Here is a 17,327-nt window from a genome sequence, read left to right as displayed (position 1 = left end):
CTCTGGTGGACAAGTTGTGACCTGCACATTCACCACGCTATGAGATAATAACACAACGTTACCAGACAGAGTTGTTTTAGAGGGAAATTCATGCAAAACCGCTGATGCGCGTTGCCTTCAGGGACAGTTTTTCAGTAAGCAGTCTCTGTATTTACCTCAAAAACGGCTCAGTCGCGTAACGTTCTGTTATTATCTCATAGCGTGGTGAATGTGCAGGTCACAACTTGTCCACGAAAGCGTTTTGGAGTTGTTGGATTGTGTATTTGATGAGTTTGATGAGGAAAACCAAGAAATTCCATGAGCCTCTGTAGCTCTGAGCAGCTCACGGCTCTGCTCCGCCGTTCTAAAAATAGCTTGTATCAACAATTAAAGGTAACGAACCTCCTGCTATGACTATAGGGATTATGGCAATGGGCCAATTTGCCAAAATGTTGAACTATCCCTTTAAGGCAAGGCAAGGCAAGGCATCTTTATATATATACCGCATTTCATACCAAGGCAACTCAATGTGCTTTACATATAGACAAAACATTAAAAAAAAAAAAGAGAAGCATAAAACAGAATAAAAACAAACAATAAAAACAGAGTTAAAAGCAAGAGCAAATAAAAGTAAAATAAAATAAGATAGATAAAGTTTAAAGTTCTTAAAAAGAGCTCAGCTATAAGCATGTGAAAAGAGAAATGTTTTTAACCTGGATTTAAAAGTGCTCACAGTTGGGGCTGATTTCAGTTCTGCTGGCTAAGTTTAAGTTGTGCCTCACTTTAAGATTTAATTTAAGATTTCTGATAAATGTACATGTATAATTTATAACTTTGCTAACTTTGCTGACAATCTGTTGTTTTTAGGTGTATTCCCATATGGTGGAAGTGTGACGGCCAATCAGATTGCGGCGATGGCTCAGATGAACCTCAGACCTGTCCTCCACGTTACTGCCCCGCCGGCCAGTTCCAGTGTCAGGACGGTAACTGTACCTACCCCGGCTTCATCTGTGACGGCCACCCGGACTGCCCCGACAACTCAGACGAGGACGCAGCTCTCTGCAGTACGGAGCTTTTCACTCTTATTTTAGCTTTATTGTACAACATGAAAATATTAAAATGATTCACTTGGACCTCAAGATTAAGTGGCAAACTTTATAATAAGTTGTTCTACACTTGTAGCGGCTATTTTTGGCCAGATTTTTTTTTGTGTCAGTGTTGGCTTATTCACAGCAGCAGCCTTCACACTTGAGGTGAAGTGTCAGTTCTGGAGCTCCAGTCAACCTGCTCTCTGTCCTTGTAGGTGACCACCGATGCCAGGAGAACCAGTTCCAGTGCAAAAACAAGATGTGCATCCCTGTGTCGTGGCACTGCGACGGAGTAGACGACTGTTCAGACGGCAGCGACGAGGACCCAAACACTTGCGCTCAGAGAACCTGCCGGCCGGGACAGTTCCACTGCACCAACGGACGCTGCCTGCCCCAGAGCTACGTGTGCGACGCCCAGGACGACTGTGGAGACGGATCTGATGAACCGTTTGAGACCTGCAGTGAGTGCAGATGGCTGTTTGTGAACATCCTGCAGTTTATTATTTAAAGGGATAGTTCACCCAAAATTGAAATTTCACTCATTATCTACTGACCCTCATGTCGACTAAGGGCTGGGAGAAGTTTCAGAGTCCTCCGTGGCTTCTCTGAGTTACAGGGGGTCTCGGCGTAGCAGTGCATGTCCATATAACGGTTGCAAATGGATACCAACTGTCTTCGTAACAAAAAGACACACCAAAAAACATCCAAATACCTCCATGCTGCTCGTATGTAATGTCCGTCTTGTAGTGAAGCCCCGAAATGCAAAATTGTCCCGAAAAAAATTAGATAAGTCTATGACTCAGAGAAGCCATGGAGGACTCTGAAACTTCTCCCAGCCCTTAGTCCACATGAGGGTGAGTAGATAATGAGTGAAATTTCAATTTTGGGTGAACTATCCCTTTAACCTGATGATTCCACGTGAGCTCAGACCTGTGACAGGGAAAATTATAAAACAAAGTTTCTTGTTCATAATGAGGACAAAGACGTGAGACGCTGCTGTAATTGATGATGGCAGTTAACTGTGGCAGAGCAGATTATAATCAAACATAGATTGATCTGTTTTTCAATCAGTGTAGACTCAGCCTTGCCCCAAAAGGAACCTGAGTGAATTCATGATTCATCACACACTGTTGGATTTTTGCATATTTAAATCCCCATCCTCACCACTTTCCCCGTGTCTTTTCTCGTGTCTTTTTGTCTCTTCCTTCATCCAGTGGGTCCAGAGTACAAGTGCGACCCGGACACTGAATTCTCCTGCAAGACAAACTACCGCTGTGTTCCTCAGTGGGCCCGCTGCGACGGCACCAACGACTGCATCGACAACAGTGATGAGCAAGGCTGCGGTCAGTGCTACAGAGACCGTGCAAATTTAGTCCATGTCAGATCTAATCGAGACCAGGGACCAACAGCTCTTTGCACAGCTCTGCTGCTTAAGATAGGGAAACAGGAATCTGGAAATGCACTGAGACTAAAGATAAATACATTTTTACCATTTGTGTTCTCGATTTGTGTTGTTAATATGATGATGATATTGACAAGCACAGTATGAAAAAGTGATGTTATCCTGCACTACAGCACTGCATCTAAAGCAAACAGATAAGGATGTGGCATGCAGTGGAAGAGGACACTGTGAGCCGCAGTTTTTCAAATGGAAATGTGTTTTAATTCATAATTCATTAGTCAGGACTGATTGTGCAAATACTGATAATATTTAGAGACTATAAAAAAAGCTCAGTAAGTCAGACAGTGATTCAGCTCGTTCTTTTTCAGTGTGTTTTAAATGTTAAATACCAGCGTGCAGTCGCAGCACGCTTGCTCATCGACCACCTGTTGAAATAACCTTTCAATCCGTCGCTTTCTGACTTTGTTCGTCAAACAGAGGCGGTCACCTGCGACCCTCTGGGAGATTTCCGATGTGACAACCACCGCTGTGTTCCCATCCGCTGGCAGTGCGACGGCAACAACGACTGCGGTGACGGCTCAGACGAGAGGAACTGCCGTGAGTGTTACATTGTCCAACGTCACTGCAGAACGAAGCGAGCGAACCAGTAACAAAGAGATTATTTTGTAGTTTGTTTGTTTGGATTATTTGGATTTGAAGTCCCCAGAGTGTAGGTTTAAATCATGTTAAAAAACTTCCCTACATCTCTGATCTCATACTGAAGATGTATCTGTCTCTGTGACTGTCATTATGGTCTGTAGAGCCGAGGCCTTGCTCTGAAAGTGAGTATCGATGTGACAACGCGCAGTGCATCCCTGGAAACTGGGTGTGTGACCATGACAACGACTGCGGGGACAACTCAGACGAACGAGACTGTGGTGAGCGTGGCGCTGCACTCAGAGCTGCCCCCTCGAATGTTCTCTGTCACAAACAACACGCTCACACATGAACGTCCTGGCTCTCTTCCAGAGTTGCAGACGTGTCGTCCAGGTTCGTTCCAGTGTGAGTCGGGTCACTGTATCCCCGCCGCCCTGGAGTGTGACGGCCGACCGGATTGTCAGGACCTGTCGGACGAGACCAGCTGTCGTAAGTGCACAACATGAAAACAAATGGCAAACTGCCCTGCGCCTGCAGTGTTTTACTTCACTTCCAGTCCACACTTGTGTGCGTCTGCATGTCCTTAGTTTTTTAACTGTGAAGGGACAAAGTAACTTCATAATGAACTTGTCTAAAAATGCAACAGGAGAAACAATTTAACACATTTATCTCATTTAGAGGTCGACCTGAAATTGATTATCATCAAAAATATCCATTGCAATTGTCCTTTACTAAATATAAAGTCTGGTCTCTCTTTATATATAATATGATTTAACAATTTCAAATCAGTTTGGTGGCTTTTTGCCTTTTGCACTCAGTCTTTATCACATCAAAATGGTTGTGCACAAAAATAAATGTTGCCTTAACCAAGAGGAATAATGACCAGAGCTGCAGGTCGTCCAGTGGATCTGGTCCAGTAAGAATCAGACTGGTTTTACTGGCAGTTCCCATCTTTCAGGCTATGCACCTCTGAGCTTGTACCTGTTGGAAAAAATCAATTTGTTGTGAAAAAATGCCAGAAACAAAGAGAACAGTTAACTTCAATAATTCACATATTAGACCCCAAACTATGTATCCTTGGTATTTTTCCGATAAACCATAACCTTAGCAAGGCGAATAAATCTATGATTATTTTTTGCATGTTACAAGCCAAATACACTATAGCCAAGTCATGGAAATCCACTACTAAACCAAGTATTAGTGTCTGGCTTGCAGGACTATCAGATTCGCTGGCACTGGAAAAACTCACCTTCACGTTAAAGGATAAATATCTGATTTTTGACAGTATGTGGAGATCTTTTATGGTGTTCTTAGAGGGGAGGAAAGCATTGGAGGCATGTTCCCCCTGTATGTTGTTTTGCAGCTGTATTATATATTGTTGTAGTGTGATTATTTATTCTGAAAATGAATAAACACACTTGTTGAAAAAAAAAAACTTCAATAATTCACAAAACTTTCTCCACCCCGACAGCGACTCGTTTCCCAGGAGGCCGATGGTGTCCTCTGAGCCAGTTCCAGTGTGCCAACCGTCTGTGTGTGAACCAGGGCTGGGTGTGCGATGGCGTTGACGACTGCGGCGACAGCTCCGACGAACAGCTCAGTTTATGCTGTGAGAGATTTGTTTTATTTATAACACACTGCAAAACTGTGTTGAAACTTTTGTGTTTGTTTTCCCTCTGTATTTGTATGTAGGCAACACCATCATTCATCCCATTGACATTACATCCTAATTTTAACTAATAAGGTTCAAGATATTGAGGAGATTTTAATGTAGATCTCAGACGTGGGTGTATAAACACAGATTTTTTTTTTTTAAATACCATGAAGTGACCAAAGTATCCAGACAAGAACAGCTCTCCAACCCCCCCTTCTATTAAATCTTCTTCAATTTAACACCAGCTAAGATCTTGTGTTTGTTTGACCAGTGAACATCACCTGTGAGATGCCGTCCAGGTTCCGCTGTGCGAACGGCTACTGCATCTACTCTGGCCTGATGTGCAACAAGAAGGACGACTGTGGAGACGGCAGTGACGAGGGAGAAGAACTCTGTACGTCTCACACTCACACACTCATCACAATCTGCAGAGGACAAACGCAAACATAATGACAAGAAGAAATACAATCAGATAACTTGAACATACTGTATAGTCGCTGTTATATAGTGGTAGAAAATAAAAACTAACACTACAAACGAGAGAAGTTTAAGAAATCGAGTGAGTAGAACTGCAAACACACATGTACATTAGGGCTGGGACGATATGCTTTTCTCCCGATTCGATTCTTGTACGATTTTTTGGATGGCGATTAGATTTAAATTGCGATTCTACGATATTGCCGATTCTCTCAATTTTTAGTCTGCATTTTTAACATTTATCTGCACACAAATACTGTAGGAGCCTATAAATTAACATACTCCAAGTGAACTTAAACCCTTTTCAAAACCTGTACTCTCTGTATGTAAAAAAGGCTAACAAATGCACATTGCACAATATTTTTAAAAAATTCAAAAGAAAAAAAAAAAATCGATCTTTGAAAAAAAAAAAATCGATTTAAAAATCGTCAAAAAAGATATTGCGATATTTATATGAATCTATTTTTTCTCCCACCCCTAATGTACATACAGTATGTTGGGTACAGATGGATTGTTCCTTCATAATGCAAAACATTAGGCTCAGTTTACAAGATAATACTGTTGTTGTGATTTTAATAATAAAAATGCTTTTCCTCCCTTTGTACAAAGCCGTAATCAGATTTATAATAAGTTCAGGTTTAGTAAATGCACCACTAATCATCAGTTTCTGGGTTCACTACGGATTAGTCCCAACAACACTAATGCCTCCTGAACTCTCCTCTCTCAGCCTGCTGAAATGGGAAATTCCCAAATGAGATCGGTGTCCGCACAGGACACGCCAGCCTGAAACATACAAGGGATAAGGAGGCAGTCGGTTTTATGACATTGTTACACAATCAGCTTAAACATCAATCAGAGAAAATTATTTGGAGAGGAGATTAAACAGTTAGGGCCCAGAGCAGAGGTGGGCATTAGCCTGCTCATCCAATCCCATTTGTTGTCACGGAGGAGACAGTAAAGATACAGGGGAAGATGTGGACAAGTCTTCAGCTGAATTAGTACAAACAAAAAAAATCAGTGTTACATGTGCAGATGTGTGTATGTGTGTACTTGTGGGTGTTTAACGTAGTAGGCTGTCTTTTATTTGCGTGTTGTTGTAGTTTGACAGTTGCATGGTGAAGAACGATGCTCGTAAATCAGTCTCTGATGAGCGGAGGCGGACATGTTTCCACGGAGTCAAGTCAACCTTCCTTGTTGTACTGGTGCTGACGACTCCCTCTGATTGTGTCGTCCTCAGGCCGCGAGCCCACGCTGCCCCCCTGCACGCTGGAGGAGTTTAAATGCACCAACGGACACTGTGTGGCTCTGCCATACGTATGTGACCACAACGACAACTGTGGGGACTTCACTGACGAGTTAGGCTGCAGTGAGTAGCACAACACAACACAACACAACACAACATGAATCCCTTCTTTAACAGTTATTCTCTTATTAAAAATTACATTTCACTGCATCTTTGACAAATTCAAGCAGAGATTAAAGATGTTTTGAATGTTTTTCTTGTTTAGTATTGCAGAGGATATGTGACTGAGACCAAAACAGTCAACAAGATTTCATATTTATGATATGACATATTATACATATTGCAAGGGCTCAATACTGTGAACTCTTGAGAAATTGAAGAGTGCTTATATTGACATTCACGTAGTGTAATGATGATCCATCTCCTTTCCTACTGCTCATCTGGGGCCTAATTATGACTTGGGGTGTTATAATTATGAGTCAAGATCTTGTAATTATGAGGTATGGATCACACAATTATGAAAAACCTTTCATTTTGAGATTGTTTCTCATAATGATGATGGATGGATATAGATCATAATTGTGGGATCTTATAACAAGGAGATTTCACACCATCCATAACAGAATTACATTATGAATTTAATTCCACTTCCTCGTATGTGTTTCAATGCTAACATGTTCTACCTGTGGACAGAAATATCTTGTTGGCTGGTTTATTTATTGAACAGATAACTGGATTATGATCAATAAGTGATTTGTTCTGGCCATCTAACGGTGTTGTAAATCGGTCTTAAATTTGGCTCCAGGCAGAACTTGTTAGAAATGTGTGAGAGAACGTGCTCTGTGTCGTCTGGCTACAGATTTTGGCCACGATCGCAACTGTGAGGAGAAGCTGTGCCAGCACGAGTGCACCAACCTGAACGGCACCGGCTTCATCTGCTCCTGCAGACCTGGATACAGAGTGGATCCAGACAGCACCTACACCTGCCTAGGTACACACACACACTCATATACACAAACACAACCGCACATTGATAATCACGTCATCAACATACAGAAACAAAAACCATGAAACCGTGTCAGTTGGAGGGAAAATGTGACCAGAGGTTTGTGTTTCTCTTCCAGACATCAATGAGTGTGAGGTGTTCGGCACCTGTCCTCAGGTCTGTAAGAACACCAAGGGAAGCTACGACTGCGAGTGCGCCCCTGGATACAGGAGAGTTGGCGACGGCAACCTGTGTGAGGCCGAGGGTGAGAACAACCTCAACTAAGGAAGTTGCAGTCTCTAATGTCTCTTGTTTACATAGACTGTGAAAATATGGAGGTAGCATCCGTGACATCACCCATTGGTTTTGGGGAGTCTTTTTTGTGACTCAAATATGGCGGCCTGAACAGCGCCATGTTGGATTGGCCGGCCGAGAACCCGCCCACTGGCCTCGAAGCAGCTGTCCACGGAGCTGCTCGGACCTGTCACTCAACGTTTCCACGCCCTAATTGGCCAGAATTTTAACCTAATAACAGTAAAACAGTAGAGTTAAAAAAAAATTCACCCCTCTCAGAGTGTGTGTGGGGATAGAAACTATCGGTTGAGACCAAAAAACGTTCTGACACCAGGCTTTGATCATGTTTATTGAGGATGTAAAGTCGGCGATTTTAACATGGGGGTCTATGGAGAATGCTGCTTTCTGACACCAGCCCCCAGAGGAAGCCCAGGGGATTGCAGTTTTTTAATGCGGAAGTGACTTCACTTCTCAGACCGACAACTGCCCCCTTGCTTGTTTACTTTGCATCATTAACTTTACAAAGCGCAGTGGATGGAATGGATATTACATAGGAAATTAAATGTTTCTGAACAGTTGTTGGTTTATTAGTTGCTGTACTTGGCAGGTGATGTGTGAATGTGTGTGTCCCTCTCAGGACCGACTCCCTTGCTGCTTCTGCCTGAGAACATTCGCATCCGGAGGTTCAACCTGCAGACAGAGGCCTACCACGACTTCCTCCAAGAGGAGGAGCATATCATGGCTCTGGATTACGACTGGGATCACAACAATACTGGACTCAGTAAGACACACAGATTAATACTAGATACTGCAGAGAAACACAACTGGGTCCTGACGGTGAAACACTGGTAACAAATGTTAACTCTTCTGTGCTTCCTCAGGTATGGTGTACTTCACCGTGGCCGGTAAGGACTCTCTGCCAGGCGCCATCAAGAGAGCGTACATCCCCTCAGTGGATGACGGCAGTAACAACATCGGTGCTGCTGTTAACCTCGACATCAAATACATCACCAGACCAGACGGCATCGCTGTCGACTGGGTGGGCAGGTGCGTCTGCTCTGACCTCACTCACACACATTTGATCAAACCTGTAATCAGATGTATAAAAGCATCATGATATCATATAAGGGTTGCTCTTAGATGAGCTGTCTTTAAAGGAGACATATTATGCCTCTTTTCCACAAATGAAAATAGTTCCCAGGTGTTTTAAAGGGATAGTTCACCCAAAATTCAAATTTCACTCATTATCTACTCACCCTCATGTCGACTAAGGGCTGTGAGAATTGAAGCCCCGACATGAGAAATTGTTCCGCCGTGATTTGCACTGACTCAGGAAGAGCAGTGAACTGAGACACTGGGAGCTTCCGCTACAAACGAGCTTAAAATATATACTTACTTAATTTTTTCGGAACAATTTCTCATGTCGGGGCTTCAATACAAGAGGGACATTACAGACGAGCACTATGGAGGTATTTGGATGTTTTTTGGTGTGTCTTTTTGGACGAAGAAAAGTGGTATCCATTGACAACCATTATATGGTCAAATACTGCTGCACGGACCCCCCCGTAACTCAGAGAAGGCACGGAGGACTCTGAAAATTCTCACAGCTCTTAGTTGACATGAGGGTGAGTAGATAATGAGTGAAATTTGAATTTTGGGTGAACTATCCCTTTAAAGACATGTCTGTGACATGCTGTGGTCAAAATACCTCAAGGATCAAACATCACAGCTCTTTTCATCCTCTCAAAACAGTCCTGTTCAGAATGGCTGCTTTCAGTGCCTGTCCCTTTAAATGCAAATCAGCTACTGCTTGCCCTGCCCCTTCTACTGGTACCAGGTAGGGGTGGGGTTATGCCAATTCAAAAGCTACTTACATCACTGGAAGACAACTGAGGGAACAGCTCGTAAAACCACATGGATTTCAATCTAGGGAGCCTGAACATTACTACATTTTGTGTCAATTCTCGCATTTTGGGGACAAAAAAAGACAAACACCAAAATATTATGTTAAAGAGCCTTCACAAAGTGGTATTTCCATAATATGTCCCCTTTAAAATACACATTTTCAACTGAGAGTTTGTGTAGAAGCATATCATGTCAGAACTTATACTCTCTCTCATTTTAGAAACCTTTACTGGGCAGACTCCAGAGTGAAGAGGTTGGAGGTGGCCATGTTGGATGGACGCTACAGGAAGCACCTAGTGAAGACCGACCTCGGTCACCCATCTGCTGTGGCCGTCAACCCACGACTGGGGTGAGACAGACAGGGAGACCACACCAAGGAGCTGTTTTACACATTGTAATTTTAGTAGCTAATTGCCTTTGAGGCAGCTAATTATTTGTTGTTCAATTTGTACATCTCCAAATTACATACCTGGTTTTGTTTGAAGTCATTTAGTATAATGTCTTATGATTGAAAATGGTAACATATGGCAGACATTTTAATATACATTGTGCGATGTTATACCTTGACCAGTGTTTTAATCTGTGCCGTGTCTCTGCAGGATGTTGTACTGGGCCGACCGCGGGAACGCAGCCAAAATTGAGTGTTCCTGGCTGGACGGTCAGGAGAGGAAAGTCCTGGTGGCGGACGGCCTGGGTTGGCCCACTGGCCTGTCAATAGACTTCACCAACGACGACAGGATCTACTGGTCCGACTCCAAGGAGAGCCGCATCGAGTCCGTGCTGCCAACTGGAGAGGAGCGCAGAACTGCCGTCTACATAGGTGAGGAGCAGGAAGAAACACACGGATCTATGATGGAACGTCTTCAGGCTCAGCACGATTTCTGCTGTGAACACTTATTCCCATCAGTTCGGTTCTTCACTGGATGCTTTTGTTGTAGATGTGAGAAACCCCTTCAGTGTGAGTGTGTTCGAGGACCATGTCTACTGGAGCACTCAGGAGAAAGGCGAGGTGTTCAAGCAGGACAAGTTCGGCCGCGGAGAAAAGAGCAAGCTGCTCACTGCTGGGCCCTGGCTGACGCAGATCTCTGTGTACCAGCAGCAGAGATACAACTCCATAGGCAGTAAGATGCACACACACTCTATTCATCTTGTGGAAAAAAATATAAAGGGTGTTTTTTGTCACCTGTATTTACAGTATCAACCAGTGAAATAGGTTACAATTATCATGTTTCCATTTCGTGGTGTCAGAGTATAGTTTTTTTCTCTCCATTTTCTGTTTTCATATAACATTCCTTATTTTGGATGGAGAGTGACTGAGCCGCAGAGAAACACCGACGGCCAGTGTTTCTCTTGTGGCTCGCTCACTCACATTTCCGTTTTTGCCAGTAGGCAAACGTGAAATCAGGTGCGTGCAATTTTTTTTTTAATCTACAGGCAAAAACGGAAATCAGTCGGTTAGAAATAAAGACGGGAAAAATATAATACAGGCCTATGTATGTCCAAAAGACTTTGTCCCGTGAGTGAAGGAGGATTGGATGGTGGCAAAGGTTTAGTAATGAGGAAACTGTCACTGTCAACTGTCAGCAGCCACAGACAGACAAACAGACAGGGGAAAGTTTTTCTCTGATGCTTCATAGACTTCGTATAGAGAATGTGAAGTTACGTCACGCCGCTTTGCATTGTGGGACGTTGGGCGCCATCTTTGCAGGATCGCGGATGTAAACACTTGCTCGTCTCCCAAAAAAAAGTCCCCCAAAGTCCTGAATCCAGTCCCTTAACGGCAAAACGTAGGGATTGACACCGTTAATAAGTTGTAGTTTTTCTGTGTACCGTTGTTTCTCGTTAAATTTGAGTTTATCACGATACGTTCCTCCTTCGTTTTCCTTCCCCTTCTCCATTTTTTTTTTTCTTTTTGTTCGTCTTCCTCATATCTTTTTCTTTCTCTTTTTCTTCTTGCTCGTTTTCCTCCGTTTTCCCCACTCTGTTTACGTTCCTCCAAAGATGGCGCCGACGTCCCACAATGCAAAGCGGCGTGACGTCAGCTTCACATTCTCTATTAGACAAACAAGATGTTAAATTTGTAAAAAGTCATAATGATTATGAGCACTATACACCCTAGTTTCTGATTATGAAATTATGACATGACCTAATACCACCCCCATCCCCCACCCCCACCCTCCCCAAGGTGAGGCTTGAAAATCCCCCCTTGTCCAAGGTGGGGAATGACCGAAAAAGTTTGAGAACCACTGGGTTACATCATGCTCTTTACATTGTTGAGGCGGAAGAACCAAAACAACTTTTTTCGTCTCTGCAGTGAAAAATCCATGCAAGGGGATCTGCAGCCACCTCTGTCTGCTGCGACCGGGCGGTTACAGCTGCGCCTGCCCCGAGGGAACCAGCTTCATGTCTGGCAGCAACACTGAATGTGACGCCGGTAAAACAGACAACAATACTCCAGAGTGTATCTTGTTTCTGAAATTTCAGAAGCAAATCTCTAGAATTCTTTCTCCTGTGTCCTGGAAACCTAGATACCTTGATACAGATATCCAGCATGATCCAGAAATGTCTAGTATAGAGGGTACACACTGTAAATCCAATGCAAAATACCACAACAATAATGAAATTGTGTTAATCATTAAAAAGAAAAAGAGCCAGATTCATAAATCTATCAATGTTTTCACTCATTATGATGTTAGTTATTCACATTGAATATTTCAGGGTTTGATCCCCCACCCACCATGCCACCACCGTGTCAGTGTCTAAATGGAGGCACCTGCTACTTTGATGACAACAAGGCTCTCTGCAAGTAAGTCTTTACAACCAGATGTTGAAAATGCACCAAAAGAAAAATAAACTACAAAGACAAAAACCTTCTGAGAATTCATGACAGATTTATATTAAAAAGCAGTTTTGCAGTGTAACAACTAATGTTTGTTGTGTGGTTCTCAGATGTCCTCCAGAGTGGAAGGGAGACTACTGCCAGACAAACATATTCGACGTGGTGGCATCCTCAAGTATATTTGATTTTATAGCCAGGGATAATATAAACACATTATATCATATAAACTTGATGTAATTACTTATAAGCTGCTGTTGTTCTCCTCTTCTCTCCTTGTTTCTGTCTCTCTCCGTCTCAGTTGGAATAGCCATCGGTGTGACGGTGCTGATCGTGGTTCTGCTCGCCGCTCTGGTCTACGCTGCTAAGAAGAAGTCCAACCTGCTGGAGACGGTGCGGAACAACATGCCTTCCATGCCCAGTATGCCCGGTAGGCCCAGCATGCCATCAATGCCCACCCTGGCAAGCTTAAGGTAAGACAACCTACAATATACTGACATACTGCTGTCACTGTCAGAAATGTTGATTTGTGACTTTTCCTACAAAATAAGAGCGAATGCAAATTGCTCAAGAAGAAAGTTCAGATATGTTTGTGTTTAGTGTGTTATTTATATCTGTGTGTTGATGATTTACAGAAATGGCTTCGGTCGCAATGCACCGGAATCAGACTCCAGTGAAACAAGAGTGAATTCAGAATCAGTCAGTACAACCACAACGTTCAAGTCAGTCCTTTCCTTTTCAACCATTCAAATCTCATCATCATCATATTTACTGGCTCTGTGTCCCTGTTGTCTGTTGCCAGGTCCCCTGCATGTCTGTGTCCATGGTGGACGCCGATGGGAAGAGTTTTGAGAACCCGGCGTACGTCCCCGGTGACCAGCCGGCCTCCAGCAGCACGGTGACGACCACCGCTGCTCCTGCTAGAACAAACAAGGTCAATAAACAATAAACAAGCTGTTGCCTGTTAGACGCCATTGATCCTGCTCCCACTGTTCCCTGCTTTAGCTTAGCGTCGGCATATACGTGACAGGCTGAACCAGAGCACTATTCTCTTACTGCAACTTAGAAACTGATGTTGATATGGTTTTTTTTTAATACTTTTTATTTAGTATTTTCAGAGAAAAACAAGTTGACAACAGACTGTCAAGACAATAAAACAAAAACACCAACAAAAACATGGGGGCTCCTCAGTTGAAAGACCTATATATAATGTCCAGTGTCTTTACTTGTTAGTGTGTAGCGTCCTCAATTGTTTTGATAAAAGCAGTCCATTTCTCCCATTTCCTGGAAAAGGTTGCTCCTCTAGATTGGAGAGAGGAAGTCATCTTTTCCATTAAACACATTTCCTTCACTTTGTCCATCCATTGGTTAATGCTTGGAGATTCTGTTTTATACCAGCATTTTGTTATAACTTGACTACAAGTCATCAACAGTATTTTACACAGATACCAGTCTTTTTTAATAACCACATTTTCATGTAGGACACAGATAGAGGACCATCACATTGTTAGGGATTGTGTATCCCAGGATCTTTGCAGTGTAGTACATACATGACCCCAGAAGGTTTGAATTTTTGGGCATAGCCAAAATATATGGGAATGATCTGCGTTCATGTTTCCGCACTGCCTCCAGCACTGTTCTTGTGAGATGTTGATATGTTTTATACAAATTCAGTCTAATTTCTAAGTTTTATATCCTGTGTTTCCCTCCTCAGGAGAACGTTGATAATCCCTTGTATACGGACGAAGTTCAGGTTGTGGAAGAGTCTGTAAGAGCTGCAGACAAACCTGTCACTGTTGCCAAGGTTGGTTTCACATCCACTGTCATCTAATCTTTATTTAATTCTAAATTATCAAAACAGCTGGAAGAAAATGTCGAGAATTTAAAGAATAATTGGGATTCACTGGTGTTTTTTCTGTCTTGTGGCCGTTTCAGGAAGCGTTTGAGAACCCAGCATATGGCTCAGAGACAGAAGATGTTGACGTCACTCCTGCACAAGCGGCTGCTCTGAGCACACAGGTAGCCATGGAGACACATGTCAAAATGTTACACAACGTTAATGCTCGAAAACATGAATAATAACATAACCTGAATGTTGAAGATGTGCATGTGAAGGCCTGAGATGAAGCATCTAAGTGGACAATAGAGGTCAAGGCAGAGAGATCTTTGAGTGTGTGAGCTTGTTTTATTTTTGCATGTGTTGGGTTTAGTTTCTGATGCACTTCATTTCTTCTTTTCCCAGCAGTTTGAACCCATTGGTGATGACAGTTCTGTGTTTTTCAAAAATCCCACGTACACGGTGAGTCCAGAATGACAATAAGCAGAGAGATTTATGAGATGAACAGGCGGCTTTAAGTCTCAAAACATTGTCTCTTGTTCTGGACTTAATGAGACTGGATGGATCTCACTGTGACAGGCTGAGCTGTAAAGATTTCTATACAACATGGAAGACATGATGTTTAATGTAGCCAAGGTTTTTACTGAAAGTCTTGTGAACAGTAAACATTTTTAATTGATCTAATCACTGATTTCTCAGCAGGAACGCACACAGGCTGCTGACTCTGACATTTGATGTCCCTTCTACACCAGCGATTAGACTGGACCACATTTCAAGCCTCAAACCTCATAGATGAAATAACTGTGTGGGTCAAACACCAAACATTGACAGATTTTGATCGAATCAATCAAGATAGTTTGTAAAAGAAAAATATATTTTGTGTCACATACAAACTTAAATTTCAATGTACGGTAACTATTTAAGTTTAAAAAAATCTTAGTCATGATAAAACTCTTTCAGTAATTGAATATATTAATGGAAACTTAGTTGCTGTATGTATGATTATTAATAATGGTTTGTTTTGTATCTTTTTGTAAATTTTTGTTGCAAGAAAGTTAAATATTAAATCTGCTTTTGTCCTCATTGTGCATCTGTGTTTTTGTTTAGCAAAAATGTAATGATTGGATTCTTAATTTTGAGAAATGAGACTTCACATTAAAGTTCTAGATTGTATTCCTATTAGATTAGATGAACTCCTTGATACTGAATGTTTCATGTGATTAAACAAAGATCCAGTCTATCTATCATTGGTGACGTGGGTGCAATGGTGCAAATCTCACAGGAGGATCTGTCATCCCCAGCTCCCATGGGTGTAATCCACTCTTTCATCACAGAGAGGACTCGGATCCCCAGATACGGGATCTGACCCACTGAGCTAAGATGAAATGCTTTGTCATCATCCATCTAATCACACACAGAGACTCAAATTGAGACTGTGATCACGGGGCAGCAACAATGATGCTGCTCATCCTCTCACACTGTCTGAACTCATCAGGGTCTCCTGCTCGGCCTCAGCTTCTAACATCCAGGCCGAGCAGCAAAACCAGGAGAGTGGAAGAGGTGGAGAAGTGGATAGAAGGTGTTAAACAATAGGGAGGGAGGGGTTTAAAACACTGTGACCAGTGTGAGTGTGTGTGTCTGTGTTGTGGTGGTTGAGTCATAGTTGATATTGATGAAGATGCCCCACAACACGTCTTTGACCATCACTGACCGGCACAGACACAGACACAGACATGGATGAGAGGGGTGGACCCCCAGCATGCAGCCTGCAGCTGTGTGCTCACAGTGCTGCATTCAAGGACCGTCAGAAAATGTACAACAACTCAATTCAAGCGAATTATCCAACAACAAATCCTATGAGATAAAAGTTAGATAAAAAAAAGAAAGAAAGAAATTTTCATTTAGTTACTCTTTCTGTAATTTATGCCTGCTGCTGTTATTATCACATTATTGGCACTAAGTCATGGAATAATAGGCTATGTAGGCCTATTTTTCTTAAAGAATCAAAATTAAAATCAAACTTACTGATACAGATTTAAAACTTTGACATACACAATGAGCCTGTTAGCCTATAATTTGTCCTTTTGTTCAATGCTCCTTGCTTTAGAAGATGGTTATTTCTTGAGAAATATAAATAATAAATAAATAAAATAAATTTAAATAAAATATATGGTGAGTTACTGAGTTTGTTTGGTTTATCATTACAATATCAGCCTAGCTTTTATCTATGTTTGCTTCCCCAGAAACACTTCTGTTGTGAGATTTAACACTACATTTATGTATGTATTAATATGTATTGGCTTAGAAATATGATTCACACTACAGCTCTAAACAACTAGCCTATAGGATAGTGAAATCATAAAGTCTAGCCTACTACACTAATACTCAACAGTGCCCATAATGGCTCATAAACGAGAACACAATATGTAGCTCCCACCAGAGATCAGGTCATCAATCTCGGACACTAGAGTTTTACGAGGAGCACTTGAAGGCAGCACGGACAGAGCGGACTGACTGACGGAGGAGGGGGAAGGGGGAAGGGGCGGCTCACTCAGCGAGAGATCGGACGCGGCAGAAAAACGAAAAGCCCGGTGTGTGGCAGTCAGCTGGAGACAGAGAGAGGAGGAGAGGAGAGGAGGAGGAACACAAAGGAAGAGGAGAGGAGCTGGAGCTGGAGCTGGAGCGGTGTCTGGGTTTTTACACAGAGAGAAAGAGAAAGAGAGGGACAGACAACAGAGAAACACGCACGCTGAGACTGAGGGAGCTTCAACAAGGTAAGGATGTTTTCTCATGTGTACACACTCAACTCTACCTTATTCCTTTATGTTTATGCTTTATGCATGCTTTGTGTTTGTATGAGAGTGAATGAAAAACAAATCATCTCATCTTATCTAGACTGAGCAATATTATTCTGTCTGTGCCTTATCTTTATACAATTGATGTGTGAGGCTTTTTTTTTAATGAATTGAGCTCAGTTTTTGTGTCTGAGCA

General features: G+C 42.4%; 1 protein-coding gene across 1 annotated transcript in view; it reads left to right on the top strand.

Annotated features, from left to right (window-relative positions):
* Positions 1–15,858, top strand: part of lrp2b (low density lipoprotein receptor-related protein 2b) — a gene marked incomplete at both ends in the record, with an annotated part of 47,553 nt that extends 31,695 nt beyond the window's left edge. Inside the window, 26 exons of the mRNA XM_083993935.1 lie at positions 847–1,043; positions 1,283–1,528; positions 2,282–2,410; positions 2,947–3,066; positions 3,270–3,386; positions 3,478–3,594; positions 4,577–4,714; positions 5,031–5,153; positions 6,474–6,602; positions 7,339–7,470; positions 7,604–7,729; positions 8,396–8,539; positions 8,640–8,805; positions 9,884–10,012; positions 10,263–10,483; positions 10,602–10,784; positions 11,978–12,097; positions 12,382–12,469; positions 12,613–12,677; positions 12,801–12,972; positions 13,135–13,198; positions 13,302–13,433; positions 14,214–14,303; positions 14,435–14,518; positions 14,745–14,798; positions 15,832–15,858. Of these exons, the coding sequence (XP_083850061.1) occupies positions 847–1,043; positions 1,283–1,528; positions 2,282–2,410; positions 2,947–3,066; positions 3,270–3,386; positions 3,478–3,594; positions 4,577–4,714; positions 5,031–5,153; positions 6,474–6,602; positions 7,339–7,470; positions 7,604–7,729; positions 8,396–8,539; positions 8,640–8,805; positions 9,884–10,012; positions 10,263–10,483; positions 10,602–10,784; positions 11,978–12,097; positions 12,382–12,469; positions 12,613–12,677; positions 12,801–12,972; positions 13,135–13,198; positions 13,302–13,433; positions 14,214–14,303; positions 14,435–14,518; positions 14,745–14,798; positions 15,832–15,858 (3,313 nt within the window). The remainder of the gene's footprint in view (positions 1–846; positions 1,044–1,282; positions 1,529–2,281; positions 2,411–2,946; positions 3,067–3,269; positions 3,387–3,477; positions 3,595–4,576; positions 4,715–5,030; positions 5,154–6,473; positions 6,603–7,338; positions 7,471–7,603; positions 7,730–8,395; positions 8,540–8,639; positions 8,806–9,883; positions 10,013–10,262; positions 10,484–10,601; positions 10,785–11,977; positions 12,098–12,381; positions 12,470–12,612; positions 12,678–12,800; positions 12,973–13,134; positions 13,199–13,301; positions 13,434–14,213; positions 14,304–14,434; positions 14,519–14,744; positions 14,799–15,831) is intronic.
* Positions 15,859–17,327: the final 1,469 nt, after the last annotated feature.

The sequence above is a fragment of the Trachurus trachurus genome (assembly GCF_905171665.1).
Source record: "Trachurus trachurus genome assembly, chromosome: 19".
Taxonomy (NCBI): domain Eukaryota; kingdom Metazoa; phylum Chordata; class Actinopteri; order Carangiformes; family Carangidae; genus Trachurus; species Trachurus trachurus.
The sequence above is the reverse complement of the archived record's forward strand: the minus strand, read 5'-3'. Positions and strand labels throughout refer to the sequence as shown.